This window comes from Hemiscyllium ocellatum, chromosome 46 (genome assembly GCF_020745735.1).
Source record: "Hemiscyllium ocellatum isolate sHemOce1 chromosome 46, sHemOce1.pat.X.cur, whole genome shotgun sequence".
Taxonomy (NCBI): Eukaryota; Metazoa; Chordata; class Chondrichthyes; order Orectolobiformes; family Hemiscylliidae; genus Hemiscyllium; species Hemiscyllium ocellatum.
In genome coordinates, this window is record NC_083446.1 from 13,914,208 (window position 1) to 13,929,069 (window position 14,862).

General features: G+C 45.3%; 1 protein-coding gene across 4 annotated transcripts in view; it reads right to left on the reverse strand.

Moving 5' to 3' along the window:
* Positions 1-9,053: 9,053 nt before the first annotated feature.
* LOC132836274 (gastrula zinc finger protein XlCGF7.1-like) overlaps positions 9,054-14,862 on the reverse strand; it is a 48,880-nt gene continuing 43,071 nt past the window's right edge. For all 4 annotated transcript variants that reach the window (XM_060855654.1, XM_060855652.1, XM_060855653.1 and 1 more), the window contains one exon: positions 9,054-10,245. In XM_060855654.1, coding sequence (XP_060711637.1) covers positions 9,588-10,245 — 658 coding nt within the window. In that variant the 3' untranslated portion in view covers positions 9,054-9,587. The remainder of the gene's footprint in view (positions 10,246-14,862) is intronic.

The window sequence follows — 14,862 nt, forward strand, 5'->3', positions numbered from 1 at the left end:
CCAAGGAGCTGGAGAATCAATGTTTCAGGCACAATCCCTTCATCAGGAATGAGGGCTGTGGGATGGAGGGGCTGAGAGATAAATGGGAGGGGGATGGGTTTGGGGCTAAGATAGTTGAAAATGAGATAGGTAGATGAAGGTGAGGGAGAAGGTGATAGGTCGGAGAGGGGGGTTGGGGCGGATAGATGGGAAAGGTGATCGACAGGGCAGGAGGGCGGTGCTGAGTTGGAGGCTTGTGACTGGGATAATGTTGGGGGAGAGGAAATGAGGAAGCTGTTGAAATCCACATTTATCCTGTGTGGGTGCATGGTCCCAAGGTGGAATATGAGGCATTCTCCTCCAGGCATCGGGTAGTTAGGGTTTGGCAATGGAGGAGGCCCAGGACCTGCATGTCCTTGACGGAGTGGGTGGGGGAGTTGAAGTGTTCAGCCATGGGACAGTGGGATCGGTTAGTGTGGGTGTCCCAGAGGCATTCTCTGAAACGATCTGCAAGTTGGCGTCCTGTCTCCCGGACATAAGGAGAACACACTGGGTGCAACAGATACAGTAGATGACATCGGTGGAGGTACAGGTAAATTTCTGTCGAATGTGGAAGGATCCCTTGGATCCTTGGATGGAGGTGAGGGGAATGGTATGGGTGCAGTTTTGGGTTGAGGGCTGGTGGGGTCATGGACCTGACGAGGGAGTTGTGGAGGGAATGGTCTCTCCAGAACACTGATAGAGATGGGGAGTGATGTAAATCTCTGGTGGTGAGGTCTATTGTAGGTGGCGGAAGTGGCAGAGGATGATGTGATGTATGAGGAGGTGGGTGAGGTGGAAGATGAAGACTGGGGGTGGGGGGTTCTGTCCTTGTGTTCAGAGGTTGAGGTTCAAGGGCAGTGGTGCAGCAAGTGGAGAGATGCGCTGGAGGGAAATTGTGATGTTGGAAGAAGGAGGCCATCTGCAATTTTCTAAGGTGGAATTGGTCATCCTGGGAATGATGCGGCAGAGGCGGAGGAATTGGGAACAAGGGATGGCTTTTTATCAGAGGCAGGGTGGGATGAGGTGGAGCTGAAGTAGCTATGAGAGTCAGCGGGCTTGTAGTAGATGTCCGTGGTTAGTCAGTCGTTGGAGATGGAAATGTAGAGCTCCAGGAAGTGGAGGGAAATGCCTGAGATGTCCAGGTGAATTTGAGGTCAGGGTGAAAGGTGTTTGTCAAACTGATAAACTGTTCAACCTCCTCATGGGAGCATGAGGTAGCACCAATACAGCCATTGATATAGCGGAGGAACAGGCAGGGGTTGGTGCCGGTGTAGCTGCGGAAGATGGACTGTTGCACTTCCCTCCAGCGCATCTCCTCCAATTCCTGTACCACTGCCCATGAACCCCATCCCTCCCAACGACAGAACCCCCCGGTCCTCACCTTCCACCCCACCAACCTCTGCATACATCACATTATCCTCCGTCACTTCCGCCACCTACAAACAGACCCCACCACCAGAGATAAACATCCCATCCCTATCAGCGTTCTGGAGAGACCATTCCCTCTGCGACTCCCTCGTCAGGTCCTCAACCCCCACCAGAACACACCCCACTCCCGGGCATCTTGCCCTGCCACCGCAGGAAGTACAAAACCTGCACCCACACCACTCCCCTTACCTCTATCCAAGACTCCTTCCACATCCATCAGAAATTTACCTGTACCTCCACCAATGCTATCTACTGTATCAGTTGCACCCAATGTGGTCTCCTCTACATCGGGGAGATAGGACGCCTACTTGCAGATCATTTCAGAGAACATCTCTAGGACAACTGCACAAACCAACCCCACTACTGAACACTTCAACTCCCCCTCCCACTCCGTCGAGGACATGCAGGTCCTGGGCCTCCTCCATTGCCAAACCGTTACCAACCAATGCCCAGAGGAAGAAAGCCTCCTATTCTGCTTTAGGACTCTGCAACCACATGGGATAAACGCGGATTTTAACAGCTTTCTCATTTCCCCTCCCCCCACATTATCCCAGTCACAGGCCTCCAACTTGGCATCGCCCTCCTGCCCTGTCCATCACCTTTCCCATCTATCTGCTCCACCCCCTCTCTGATCTATCATCTTCTCTCTCACCTTATCATATTCTCAGCTACCTTCACCCCCATATTCACACCCCCCTCCCATTTATCTCTCAGCACCCCAGCCCACAACCCTCATTCCTGGTGAAGGACTTATGCCCAAAATGTTGATTCTCCTGCTCCTCTGATGCTGCCTGACCTACTGTGCTTTTCCAGCACCAATGTAGAGAAGACTATATTGCGAGCAGTGAATGCAGTCGATGAGATTGGATAAGGTACAGATGTTTCATCTGGAAGCTGTATTTGTGCCCTTAAATGGTGAGGAGGGAGGAAGTAAACAGGCAGGTATTACACGGGGGATGTGCTGTGGGGCTATTGGGCAGTGTTGGAAGTGAAGGGGGAATGTACCAGGGAGCCCTGGAGGGAACAGCCCTTGCAGAAAGCTGACAAGGGAGAGGAGGGGAATATATGTCAGGTGCTAGCATCCCACTAAAGGTGGCAGAAATGGCAGCTGATGATCCTCTGGATGTGGATGTTGGTGGGATGATAGGTGAGGACAATGGGGACCCTATCATTATTGTGGGAGGGAAGAGAGGCATGAGGGCTAAAGTGCGGGAAATGGCCCTGTCAAATAAGGTGCTGGGGAATCCTGAATTGAGGAAGGTGGTGGACATTCTGGAGGACCCCTTTTCAAAGTTGGCATCACAACAGATGCAATGGAGATGGGGGAACTGGAACAATGGAATAGAGTTTTTACAGGAATCATAGAATCCCTACAGTGTGGTAACAGGCCCTTTGGCCCAACATGTCCACACCGACCCCCCGAAGAGTAACCCACCCAGACCTATTCCTCTACCACTCTACGTTTACCCCCGACTCATACATCTAACCTACACATGCCTGAACACTATGGACAATTTAGCATGACCAATTCACTTCGCCTGCAGATCTTTGGATGGCGGGAGGAAACCGGCACACCCGGAGGAACCCACACGGACACAGGAAATTGTGCAAACTCCACACAGACAGTTGCCCAAGGCAGGAATCGACCCCAGGTCCCTGGTGCTGTGAGACAGCAGTGCTAACCACTGAGCCACCATGCCAAAGTATGGTGTGAGGATGTATAATCAAGGTGACTGTTTAAACCTTACTTATCCATGTGCCTGACCAAATGTCTTTTCAATGTACCACCTCTTAAACATTTCCTTTGGCACCTCATTCCATAAACACACCACCCTCTGTGTGAAAAAGCTACCCCTCAGGTTCCTTTTAAGTCTTTCCCCTTTCACCTTAAACCTAGTTTTGGACTCCCCTACCCGAGGGAAAAAACCTTGGCTATTCCCCTCATGACTTTATAAACCTCTATAAGGTCTTCTATGCTCCAGGGGAAAAATGTCTCAAAATATCCAAAGTTAAAAATCACACAACACCAGGTTATAGTCCAACAGGTTTAATTGGAAGCGCACTAGCTTTCGGAGAGTCGTTGGACTATAACCTGGTGTTGTGTGATTTTTAACTTTGTACACTCCAGTCCAACACCAGCATCTCCAAACCAAAATATCCAGGCAGCCCTCTATAATTCAAATCCTCTAGTCTCAGTAAAATTCTTGTAACTTTTTTTTGCATCCTTTCCAGTTTTTTAACAACTTTCGCATAGGAGGGTGACCAGAATTGTATGCAGTACTCCAAATGTGGCCTTATCAATATCTTGGTGCAGCGGTAATAATGATATCCTAACTACTGCATTCAATGCTCTGACCAATGAAGAATTTGTCTTCATTACTTTGTCTACCTGCCACTTTCAAGAAACTATGGACTTGCAGCCCTAGGTCTCTCAGTTCAGACAACACTATCCAGGGCACTATCATTAACACCATGTCCAGCCCTGGTTTGACTTACCAAAATGCAACTCCTCACATTTATCTAAATTAAACTCCGTCTGCCATTTCTTGGCCCACTTGATCAAGATCCCAATAGACGTTTAGATAACTTTCTTCATTGTCCACTATAAACCAATTTGGTGTCACCTGCACACTTACTAACCATGCCTCCTTTCTGCTTATCCCAATTGTTTGTATAAATAATGAACAGCAGATTCAGCATCAATTCTGTGGTGCACCGTTGGTCACAGGCCTCCATTTCGAACAACAACCCTCTACCACCATCCTCTAGCTCCTACCATCAAGCCAGTTTTGTATACAGTTGGCTAGCTGTCCCTGGATCCCATATGATCTAACCTTACTAATGCCAAACCTTGTCAAATGGCTTTACTACAGTCCACCGGTCTGCCCTCACCAATTTTTGGTTACATTCCCTGAAAACTCAATCACATAAGACATGATTTTCCATGCACAAAACCATACTGAGTATCCCTAATCAGCTTTTGCGATTCAAATGCATGTAGATCCTGTCACTCAGAATCCTCTCCAACTACGTACCTACCACTGACATCAGGCTCACCAGTCTGGAATTTCCCTGCTTTCTCTTACAGTCTTCCTCAAATAACGACACAATGTTAGCCACTCTCTAGTCTGTGGCTGTTGCAGAGTTTTACATCTCTGCTATTGGCCCCGTAATTTCTTCCCTAACTTCCTCCAATGTCCTGCGATACACTTAATCAGGTCCCCAGGATTTATCTACCTTAAGTTTTAAAACCTCCAGCACCTCCTCTTTTCAAGACATCACTATTAATTTTCCTAGCTTCCAGGTCTTTCTCCACAGCTTTAGTACACAGAACTATGACGTTATAACCATTATTTGGTTGAGAAAAGGGCTAGACTGGCAGCACAGTGCTAGAAAAGGGATGTAAAACTGGTGTGGGAGTTGCATTACTGATTTAAAGATAATAACAGCACAAAGAGAGGACATAGAGTCATAGTGTTATAGAGAAGTACAGCAGAGAAACTGTCCCTTCGGTTCAACTCATTCATGCCAACTAGATATCCTAACCTAATCTAGTCCCATTTGCCAGCACTTGAACCATATCCATCGAAACCCTTCCTATTCGTATACCCATCCAGATGCCTTTTAAATGTTGCAATGGTACCAGCCTCTACCACATCCTCTGGCACCACATTCCATACGTGCACCACCCTCTGTGTGAAAAAGTTGCCCCTCAGGTCTTTTTTATATCTTTCCACTCTCACCCTGAACCTATGCCCTCTAGTTCTGGACTCCCTCACCCCAGGGAAAAGACTTTGTCTATTTATCCTATCCATGCCCCTCATGATTTTATAATCCTCAGCCACGATGCTCCAGAAAAAACAGCCCCAGTCTGTTCAGCCTCTCCCTGTAGCTCATGTTCTCCAACCCAGCAACATGCTTGCTAATCTTTTCTGAACCCTTTCAAGTTTCACAACATTCTTGTAATAGGAAGGAGACCAGAATTGCATGCAATATTCCACAGGTGGCCTAACCAATGTCCTGTACGGCTGCAACACGACCTCCCAACTCCTATACTCAATGCTCTGACCAAAGGAATGCATACCAAACGCCTTCTTCACTATCACTTTCAAGGACCTATGAACCTGCACTCAAAGATCTCTTGATTCAGCAACACTCCTTAGGACTGTACTATTAAGTGTATAAGTCCTGCTCTGATTTGCTTTTCCAAAATGCACCTCGCATTTATCTAAATTAAATTCCATCTGCCACTCCTCAGCCCATTGGCCCATCTGATCAAGATCCGATTGTACTCTGAAGTAACCTTCTTCGCTGTCCACACTTCCAATTTTGGTCTCATCTGCAAACTTACTAACTATACCTCCTATGTTCACATCCAAATCATTTATATAAATGATGAAAAGTAGTGGACTCAGCACCGATCCTTGTGGCACTCCACTGGTCACAGACCTCCAGTCTGAAAAATAACCCTGCACCACCACCCTCCTATCTTCTACCTTCGAGCCAGTTCTGTATCCAAATGGCTAGTTCTCTCTGTATTCCATGAGATCTAACCTTGCTAACCAGTCTCCCATGGGGAACCTTGTTGAACGCCTTACTGAAGTCCATATAGATCATGTCCACTCCTCTGCCCTCATCAATCCACTTCTTCAAAAAACTCAAAAGTTTGTGAGACATGATTTCACATGCAAAAAGCTATGCTGACTATCCCTAATTGGTCCTTGCCTTTCCAAATGTGTCAATCCTATCCCTCAGGATTCCCTCCAACAACTTGCCCACCACCAATGTCAGGCTCACTGGTCTATAGTTCCCTGGCTTTTCCTTACCACCCTTTTTAAATAGTGGCACCACGTTAGCCAACTTCCAGTCTTTTGGCACCTCACCTGTGACTATCGATGATAGAAATATCTCAGGAAGGGCCCCGCAATCACTTCCCTAGCTTCCCACAGAGTTCTAGGGTACACCTGATCACATCCTGGGGATTTATCCACTTTTATGCATTTCAAGACATCCAGCACCGCCTCCTCTGTAATCTGGACATTCTTGGAGGGTTCATCCAATGAGGTCATAAGGATAGAACTCTGGAGTAAGAAAGGTGCATTCACAATGACGAGATTATATATACGCTTGCCAGATCTTGGAATAATACAGAAATGTGTATTGTAGTGGGTGACTTTAACTTTGCCAATATTGACTGGGACTCATTTAGGTTCCTGGGCTTAGATGGGGTAGAATTTGGTAGGCAGGTTTGTTCAATCAGTATGTAGACAGTCCAGCTGGGGAAGGGTCTATACAGCACCTTGTATTGGGGAATGAGTCAGTCCAGGTGATTGAAGTTTTGGTGTGGGAGCATTTTGGAAACATAATACCCCATGAGTTTTAAGATAGTTATCGATAAGGATAAGACTGGTCCTGATGTGAAAGCACTGAATTGGGGTAAGGGTAATTACAACAGTATTAGGGAGGAACTGGAGAAATTAGATTGAGGGCAGATGCTGGAGGGTAAATCCATAACTGTCATGTGGGAATCTTTTAGGGTGGCACAGTGGTTAGCACTGCAGTGTCACAGCGCCAGGACCGGGGTTTGATTCTAGTCTCGGGCAACCGTCTGTGTGGAGCTTGCACATTCTCCCACTGTCTGCGTGGGTTCCCTCCGGGTGCTCCAGTTTCTTCCCACAGTCCAAAGATGTGCAGGTTAGGTGAATTGGCTATGCTAAATTGCCCATAGCATTCAGAGTTCGTAGGTTAGGTGCATTAGTCAAGGGTAAATGTAGGGGAATAGGTCCGGATTGGTTACTCTTCAGAGGGTTGGTGTGGACTTGTCGGACCAAATGGCCTGTTTCCACACTGTAGGGATTCCATGTTATAGCCAGTTGATCAGAGTTCAGTACCAGCATATTCTTGGGAGGATGAAAGATGTTGTAGCTGCATCAGACTTCAGTTAGGCCACATTTGGTGTATGTTCTGGTCACCACATTACAGGAAGGATAGAGGGGGTGCAAAAGTGGTTTACCAAGATGTTATCTCGTTTGGGGTGTATTAGCTATAAGGCGATGTTGGGCAAGCTTGGATTGTTTTTGCTAGAGCATCGGAGGCTGTGGGGTGACTTTAATAGAAGTTATGAGGGGTATGGATTGGGTGGATAGTCAGAGTCTTGTTTCCCAGGATGGAAACCAAACGTAGTTTGAGGTGAGAGGGGGAAAGTTTAAAGGAGATGTGCAAAAATGTTTCTTTAACAGAGGGTGGTAGGTGGCTGGAATATGCTGTCAGAGGGAGATGGTAGAAGCAGATACGATAGCAATGTTTAAGAGTCATTTAGACAGACACAAAGACAGGCTGAAAATGGAGGAATATGGACCACATGCATATTAGTTTGCAATGATAGTTGGTCGACGCAGACACAGTGAACTAAATACCTGTTCCTGTGATGTATTGTTCAATGACGACACAGGAGGCTTCTCGACTTAGTGAATCTCTCCCTTCACAGCAGTAGAATTGCCTCTTCTCAGTTGGTAGCATTGTTGGATAAGTAGATTGAAAGACTTTGTGAATCTCTTCCCACACATGAAACAAGAGAACAGCGTCTCTTCATGTGTGAACTTGCTGCTATGTTTGAGGTTGGAATCCCACTCCATTTCAGGATCTTTCTACGTGTGCACTAGTGAGGAATGAGATTGCATGGGTGCTTGAACCTCTTGCCACGGACAGTGCAGCTGGCTTCTTCTTAACGTGAATCCACTGCTGCCTCAACAAGGTGGTTCAAACTGTGAACCTGACCGTACACTGGGAAAAAGTTACTGACGAAACCGCTGAAGACGGATGGGCTTAGAACACACTTGGACTGTCACTTAGCTACTCCATTTCAATCATGGGGGGGGACCTTCAATATAATGAAACATCCCTCAAACAAATTTAAAACCATAATCAGCCAATACAGATATCATGACTAGTGACCAGAGGATTGTAGCCTGATCCTACAGTCAGGTCGATGGAAGTCTGCAACTGTTGGAGGGAATTCGCTGATGGCAGGGAACAATGAGTTCCCAAAGAAACGCTATTCAGTTTATGAACTAAGGGAGTGAAATTGAAATCATTGCTTGTGAATAACATGTTCATTTTGCTGAACAGGTAAGGGAGTGAAGCCTCAATCATCACTTTAGGACAAGCAGAGAAAGGATAGGACGTGGGCACTGAATCTGAAACCGAGTGGAGGAGGGGAGGACTGTGTGGGACAGGAGCCTTTATTTCTGGAATTGAAATGAGAAGAGATCAAAACTGAAATTGCCTGCTCTGAATATCTGTTTATCTTGTACGATCAGTGATTAAATTTGAAAACTCCTTTCACAGGATAGAAGCGAGAAACAATTTGCCAGAGAACTCCAGTGAAAAGCCTTGCCATTCTCTCTCACTACGGACACTGCAATCATTGATCACAGTGTGGTCATGACACTGAGCTTATAGGCTTTGAAGCATCAATGGTCAATCATAGTGACAAAGAAGCTCTGCTTGCTGTTACAGGTGAATATGGAGAAGATAGGGGACAAGGGGGAAGTCCTTTAAACGGAACTAACTTTCATTAAAGCCATTAAAAAGATTCACCACACTACACTTAACACAGCTGATTTATTCGATTTTTATCCAGAATACTAACACCTTTATCTGGGTTGGAGCTTCAGATATCAGTAGAAACAGACCCCAAATATTAGTACTGGATGCAGAATCCAAACACAGTAGTTATTTGAGAAGTCACTGGTGTCTCAGCAGGTTGGAGGAGAGAGGAATAGATGAATGGTCTTTCCCCGGTGAGACAATTGTTTAAACCCAGTCCAACAATGAGAGCAACTGAATGGGTCTCTTTACAACGTGAACACACCAATGGTCATCAGGTTAAGATTGCGGCATGTGCTTTAAAAGTTCCTGGCAACTTTTTAAAAAATTACTCATGGGGTAAGGATGCCGTTGGCTGGGCCAGCATTTAGGACAACTAAGGATGAGCAGTAAGTCTGGACTTTTAAAACTTCCATCAGTATGAACTCATTGTTTACAAATGAAGTTAGGTTGGGTCTTGAACACAGCAAGAACATCTGATGGGCTCACGTCAATATGAATACATTAATGAGATCAGCAATGGTATCCCCTCAGTCTGGACAATTGAAAGATCTTGTATCAGTGTGAACTCGTTGGTGCCTTAACAAATGAGACAACCGAATGAATCCTTTCCCACAATCGGAGCAGATGAACGGCCTCTCCCCAGAGTGAACTCGTTGGTGTGTCAGCAAGTTGGACAAACAAGTGAATCCCTTCCCACAATCAGTGCAGATGAATGGTCTCTCTCCAGAGTGCACGCGCTGGTGTGTCAGGAGGCTGGACAAACAGGTGAACCCTTTCCCGCATTCAGAGCAGGTGAACGGCCTCTCCCCAGAGTGAACACGCTGGTGTGTCAGCAGGTTGGATGAACAAGTAAATCCCTTCCCACACTCGGCACAGATGAACGGTCTCTCTCCAGTGTGACTGCGCCAATGAATTTCCAGATGGGATGGCGAAATAAATCCCTTCCCACAGTCCCAACATTTCCACGGTTTCTCTCTGGTGTGACTGCATTTATGTTTCCACAGGTTGGATGATCGGCTGAAGCTTCGTCCACACACAGGACATGTGTATGGCTTCTCCCCACTGTCAACTGTTCTTATTTGTTCCATGTCCAAAGCCTGATGATATTCTGGTCCTGCTGGGTCAGGCGTCATGATCAGATTTTCATGTGAGCATCCTGCTTGCAAATCCTCTCTTTCCAAAACCCTGTAAAATTAATTTACAAACAGAAAAACGTGACCATGAAAGCTGCTTGATTGTCATCAAAGCCCCACTAATCTACCAATGCCCTTCAGGGAAATGAACCGGAGGCTCCACAATACTCTGGCCTGTACAGATGGAGAGGGTGAGATGCAGGAGGGGGTCAAAGGAGATAGACTTCCTCCATCCACAACTCAGTGGGAATTTTGTCAGAATATCAACCCCCACCACTAACAGATTCTTGGGAGAAGCTTCATCTCCCAGACATACAAAAGTAGTTTGCCTGTAGGCAGCATATTTTAACTGTAGACAGCGTATTCACCTGCTGAGAGAAGGGGTCTGATCTAACATCCAACTTTGAGCCATCACTAAGTTCACCACATTCTGTAGAATTGAACCCTGTTCATGAAGAGATAGGCTTATTTTTACTGATGTTAAAAATCCCCATCACTGGGATAGAATTAATTTTCAAGCAATCAACTTGCTTTATTTTGTTTCCTTCACGCATTGAATGAAGTATGTTTTGGATTGTTCTCTCAGTTTTGCGATGGAAACTGTATTTCCTGCTCACGAAGTGGTCTGCTCTACACTGGTAAAAAACACAGATTGGGTGATCATTTTAGTTAGATTATTGGGTGATCGAACCTCTACCGAGATTAGAAGCTGCACAATTAGCTTCTGGTCATTTGTCATTTTAATTCTCCACTCCAATCTCATTCTTGACCTCTGCCCTGTTCCAATGAAACTCAATGGACACTCCAGGAACAGCAACTCATCCTTAGATTTACCTTTGAGCTCAGCAGTTTCTGTAATAACAGGGATTTGACAGCATGCAATGACCAAGTTGTTTTATATTCAATCTCAACAGACCTGCCTTATTGGTGAATATCTTTAGTTAACACAATCTATCAATGTCAGGCGTAAAATACCCATTGACCTAGCATCGACTGCTATTTATGGAAGGCAGTGGCAAACTTCTAACTTTAAAAGAAGAAGGGTGTGTAATTCAATCCTGAAAAGAATAGCTTTAAGTGTTACACCGTGTCCTTTGTGCCAGATGCCCCAGCCCTTTAAAATATTTTCTCTGTCAACACCAGTTAATATTGTGAAAATTTTTAACGCAATCAATTCTTAATTTTCTAAATTCTAAAAATATAACTTTCACAGTGAGAAGGCAGAGAATGGAGAAGACAGAAATAATAGAGAGGCAATCTACACTTAGTGGGAGAGATCTAAAGAGCGTGCAGGGATTGAGGGACCTGGGTGTTCACACTGCAAGACATTTTGGAGGTACAAGGTGTACAAGTGCCGTTAGGAAAAATGCATTCAATTTCTCGCCTCATGAATAGAAGTACTGAGTCCAAGAGGAAAAGATGCTGAACCTCAAGGCAACAACAGTCTGCAGAAGGGGTTTGCCACACTGGTTCCAGGAAAGAATTTTAGCTACAGATTAGTTCCAGAAACTTAGATAAAACAAAAAACTGTGGATGCTGGAGAATTTGAAACAAACAAAAACAGAAATATCTGGAGAAACGCAGCAGGTCTGGCAAAGAAAACGGCATTAACATTCACATCCAGTGACTCTTGTCCAGAATGGTTAGAGAAACTTAAGAATTTATTTTCTTGAAATAACGGGTGGTATATTGGATAGAGGTGTGCAAGATTTTGACAGGCTTAGATAATGAGACAAAGAAATTACTGTTTCTGACACAAGAATTCTGGGACACAAATACTAAGGTTCTGAATGTGAATTAAGAGGATATTGAAGGAAAAGTTTTTTTAAGACAGTGAGAGGTAATACTCAGCAGTCTATGCCTACAAGATATTTGAAAAAGCAACTGGAGAAGTGCTGGAGGGAAATAGTTTGGAAGGCTTTGGGCATTTATAGTGGAAAGACAAAGACTTGATTGCTCAAGAGAGAGCAACTAACCTGAGGATCCGTAATGCCTCTGTTGTGATTGTAATGAGATCAGCCAGGTGTAAATAACGGGTGACAGCATACTGACCTCTGTAACGTTATTTCAGCCTCTTTCTCTGCTGTAATGATTCATTCGTTTGAAATCTTTTCAATCTAGGTATGACCAAGATAAATCTGTCCTGCATACTAACGTCAATACTTTATAAATAACAACCAATGACCCTTCTTTAGAAGTGCTCTGCTTCTGAAGAAAGGTCATTAGTGTTGAAATTTTCACTCTCCAGATGTTGCCAGACGTGCTGAGTTTCTCCAGCAATTTCCATTTTTGTTTCATAGTTCCAGCAACGTCACAGACTTGATAGAAGCCTATAAAATAATAAGATGCATAGATTGGGTTGATAGACAAATCTTTTTCCCCAGAGTTGAAATGTTTAATACTAGGGGCCATGCATTTAAAAAGAGAGAGGGGAAAAGTTTAAAGGAGATGTGAGGGGCAAGTTTTATTTTAAACAGAGTGGTAGGGGCTTGGAAGAAGCTTCTATGAGTGGTGGTGGTGGAGGCAGATACAATAGTGACCACAACTCAGTTATGTTTAATTTAGTGATGGAAAGGGATAGGTATATACCGCAGAGGAAGGTTTATGGCTGGTGTAAAGACAACAACGATGCGATTAGGCAAGATTTAGGATTAACTGGATGGAGAAGGAAACTGCAGGGGATGGGCACAACTGAAATGTGAAGCATATTCAAGGAGCAGCTACTGCGAGTCCTTGATAATTATGTACCCGTCAGGCAGGGAGGAAGTTGTCGAGCACAGGAGCCATGGTTTACTAAGGAAGTTGAATCTCTTGTCAAGAGGAAGAAGGAGGCTTATGTTAGGATGAGATGTGATAGCTCAGTTACAATTTAGCCAGGAAAGACCTAAAGAGAGAGCTAAGATGAGCCAGGAGAGGAATGAGAAGTCGTTGGTGGAGAGGATCAAGGAAAACCCTAAGGCTTTCTATAGGTATATCAGGAATAAAAGAATGACTCATGTAAGATTAGGGCCAATCAAGGTTAGTAGTGGGAAATTGTTTTGGCGTCAGAGGAGATGGGGAAGTGAATACTTTTCATTAATATTCATACTAGAAAAAGACAATGTTGTCAAGGAGAATACTGAGATACAGGCTACTAGCTGGATGGTTTTTGAGTTTCACAAGAAGGAGGTGTTAGCAATTCTGGTAAGTTTAAAAATAGATAGGTCCCCTGGGCCAGATAGGATTCTCTGGGAAACCAGGGAGGAGATTGCAGAGCCTTTGGTTTGATCTTTAGGTCGTTATTGTCTTCAGGAATAGTGACAGAAGATTGGAGGATAACAAATGTTGTTCCCTTATTCAAGAAGGGGAGTAGAGACAATCCTGGTAATTACTGACCAGCAAGCCTTACTTTGGCTGTGGGTAAAGTGTTGGAAAGGGTTATAAGAGATAATCATCCAGAAAGGTACAAGTTCATTAGGGATAATCAACACGTTTGACACCAAGAACCGTTACATAAGAATCCTACTTTGACTACAGTTCAGTCTTCAACACTATTATCCCCTCGAGACTGATTACTAAACTTAGTGATCCCGGACTAAGCCCCACTCTCTGCAACTGGATCCTCAGTTTCCTGACCCACAGGCCACAATCAGTGAAGACTGGGGACAATATTTCATCCTCACTAACACTCAACACTAGAGCACCCCCCCCCCCCCCCCCACCCCACCCCACCAGGGATGCATACTCAGCCCCCTACTGTATTCACTATATACCCATGACGGCATTGCCAAATACTAGACTAATGCCATTTACAAGTTCGCTGATGACACCACCATAATCGGTCAAATCTCAGATGGCGATGAAACAGAATACAGACAGGAGGTTGATGACCTGGAAAATGGTGCACTGAGAACAACCTAGCTCTCAATGCTGGCAAAACCAAGGAACCCATTATTGACTTTCGACGGTATGTTACTCATACCCCACCCCCCTCCCACACTAACAGCACAGAGGTGGAATGAGTGGAGAGTGGCAAGCTCCTGGGAGTGGTCATCAACAACAGGCTTTCTTGGACTCTTCATGTGGACGCACTGGTTACAAAGGCCCAACAACGTCTCTTCTTCCTCAGACAGCTGAGAAAATTTGGCATGATGGCGAATACCCTGGCCAATGTTTATAGGTGCGCCATCGAGAACGTTCTGTCTGGATGTATCACTACCTAGTATGGCAACCGTACCATTGAAGATCTGAGACGGTTACAGAGAGTGGTGAACTCGGCCCGGACAATCACAAAGGCCAACCGCCCATCTGTGGAATCCATATAGATTAGATTCCCTACAGTGTGGAAACAGGCCCTTCGGCCCAACAAGTCCACACCGACCCTCCGAAGAGTAATCCACCCAGACCCATCTCCCTCTGACTAATGAACCTAACACTATGGGCAATTTAACATAGCCAATTCACCTGACCTGCACATCTTTGTGACTGTGGGAGGACACCCACGCAGACACGTGGAGAATGTGCAAATTCCACACAGTCAGTCACCCAAGGCTGGGATCAAACCTGGGACCATGGTACTGTGAGGCAGCAGTGCTAACCACTGAGCCACTGTGCCGCCCCTTTTAAAGCAAACCGAGCCTGCTGTGTTGAGCATAAACGCTTAACACACTGACGCGCGCACGGCGACTCG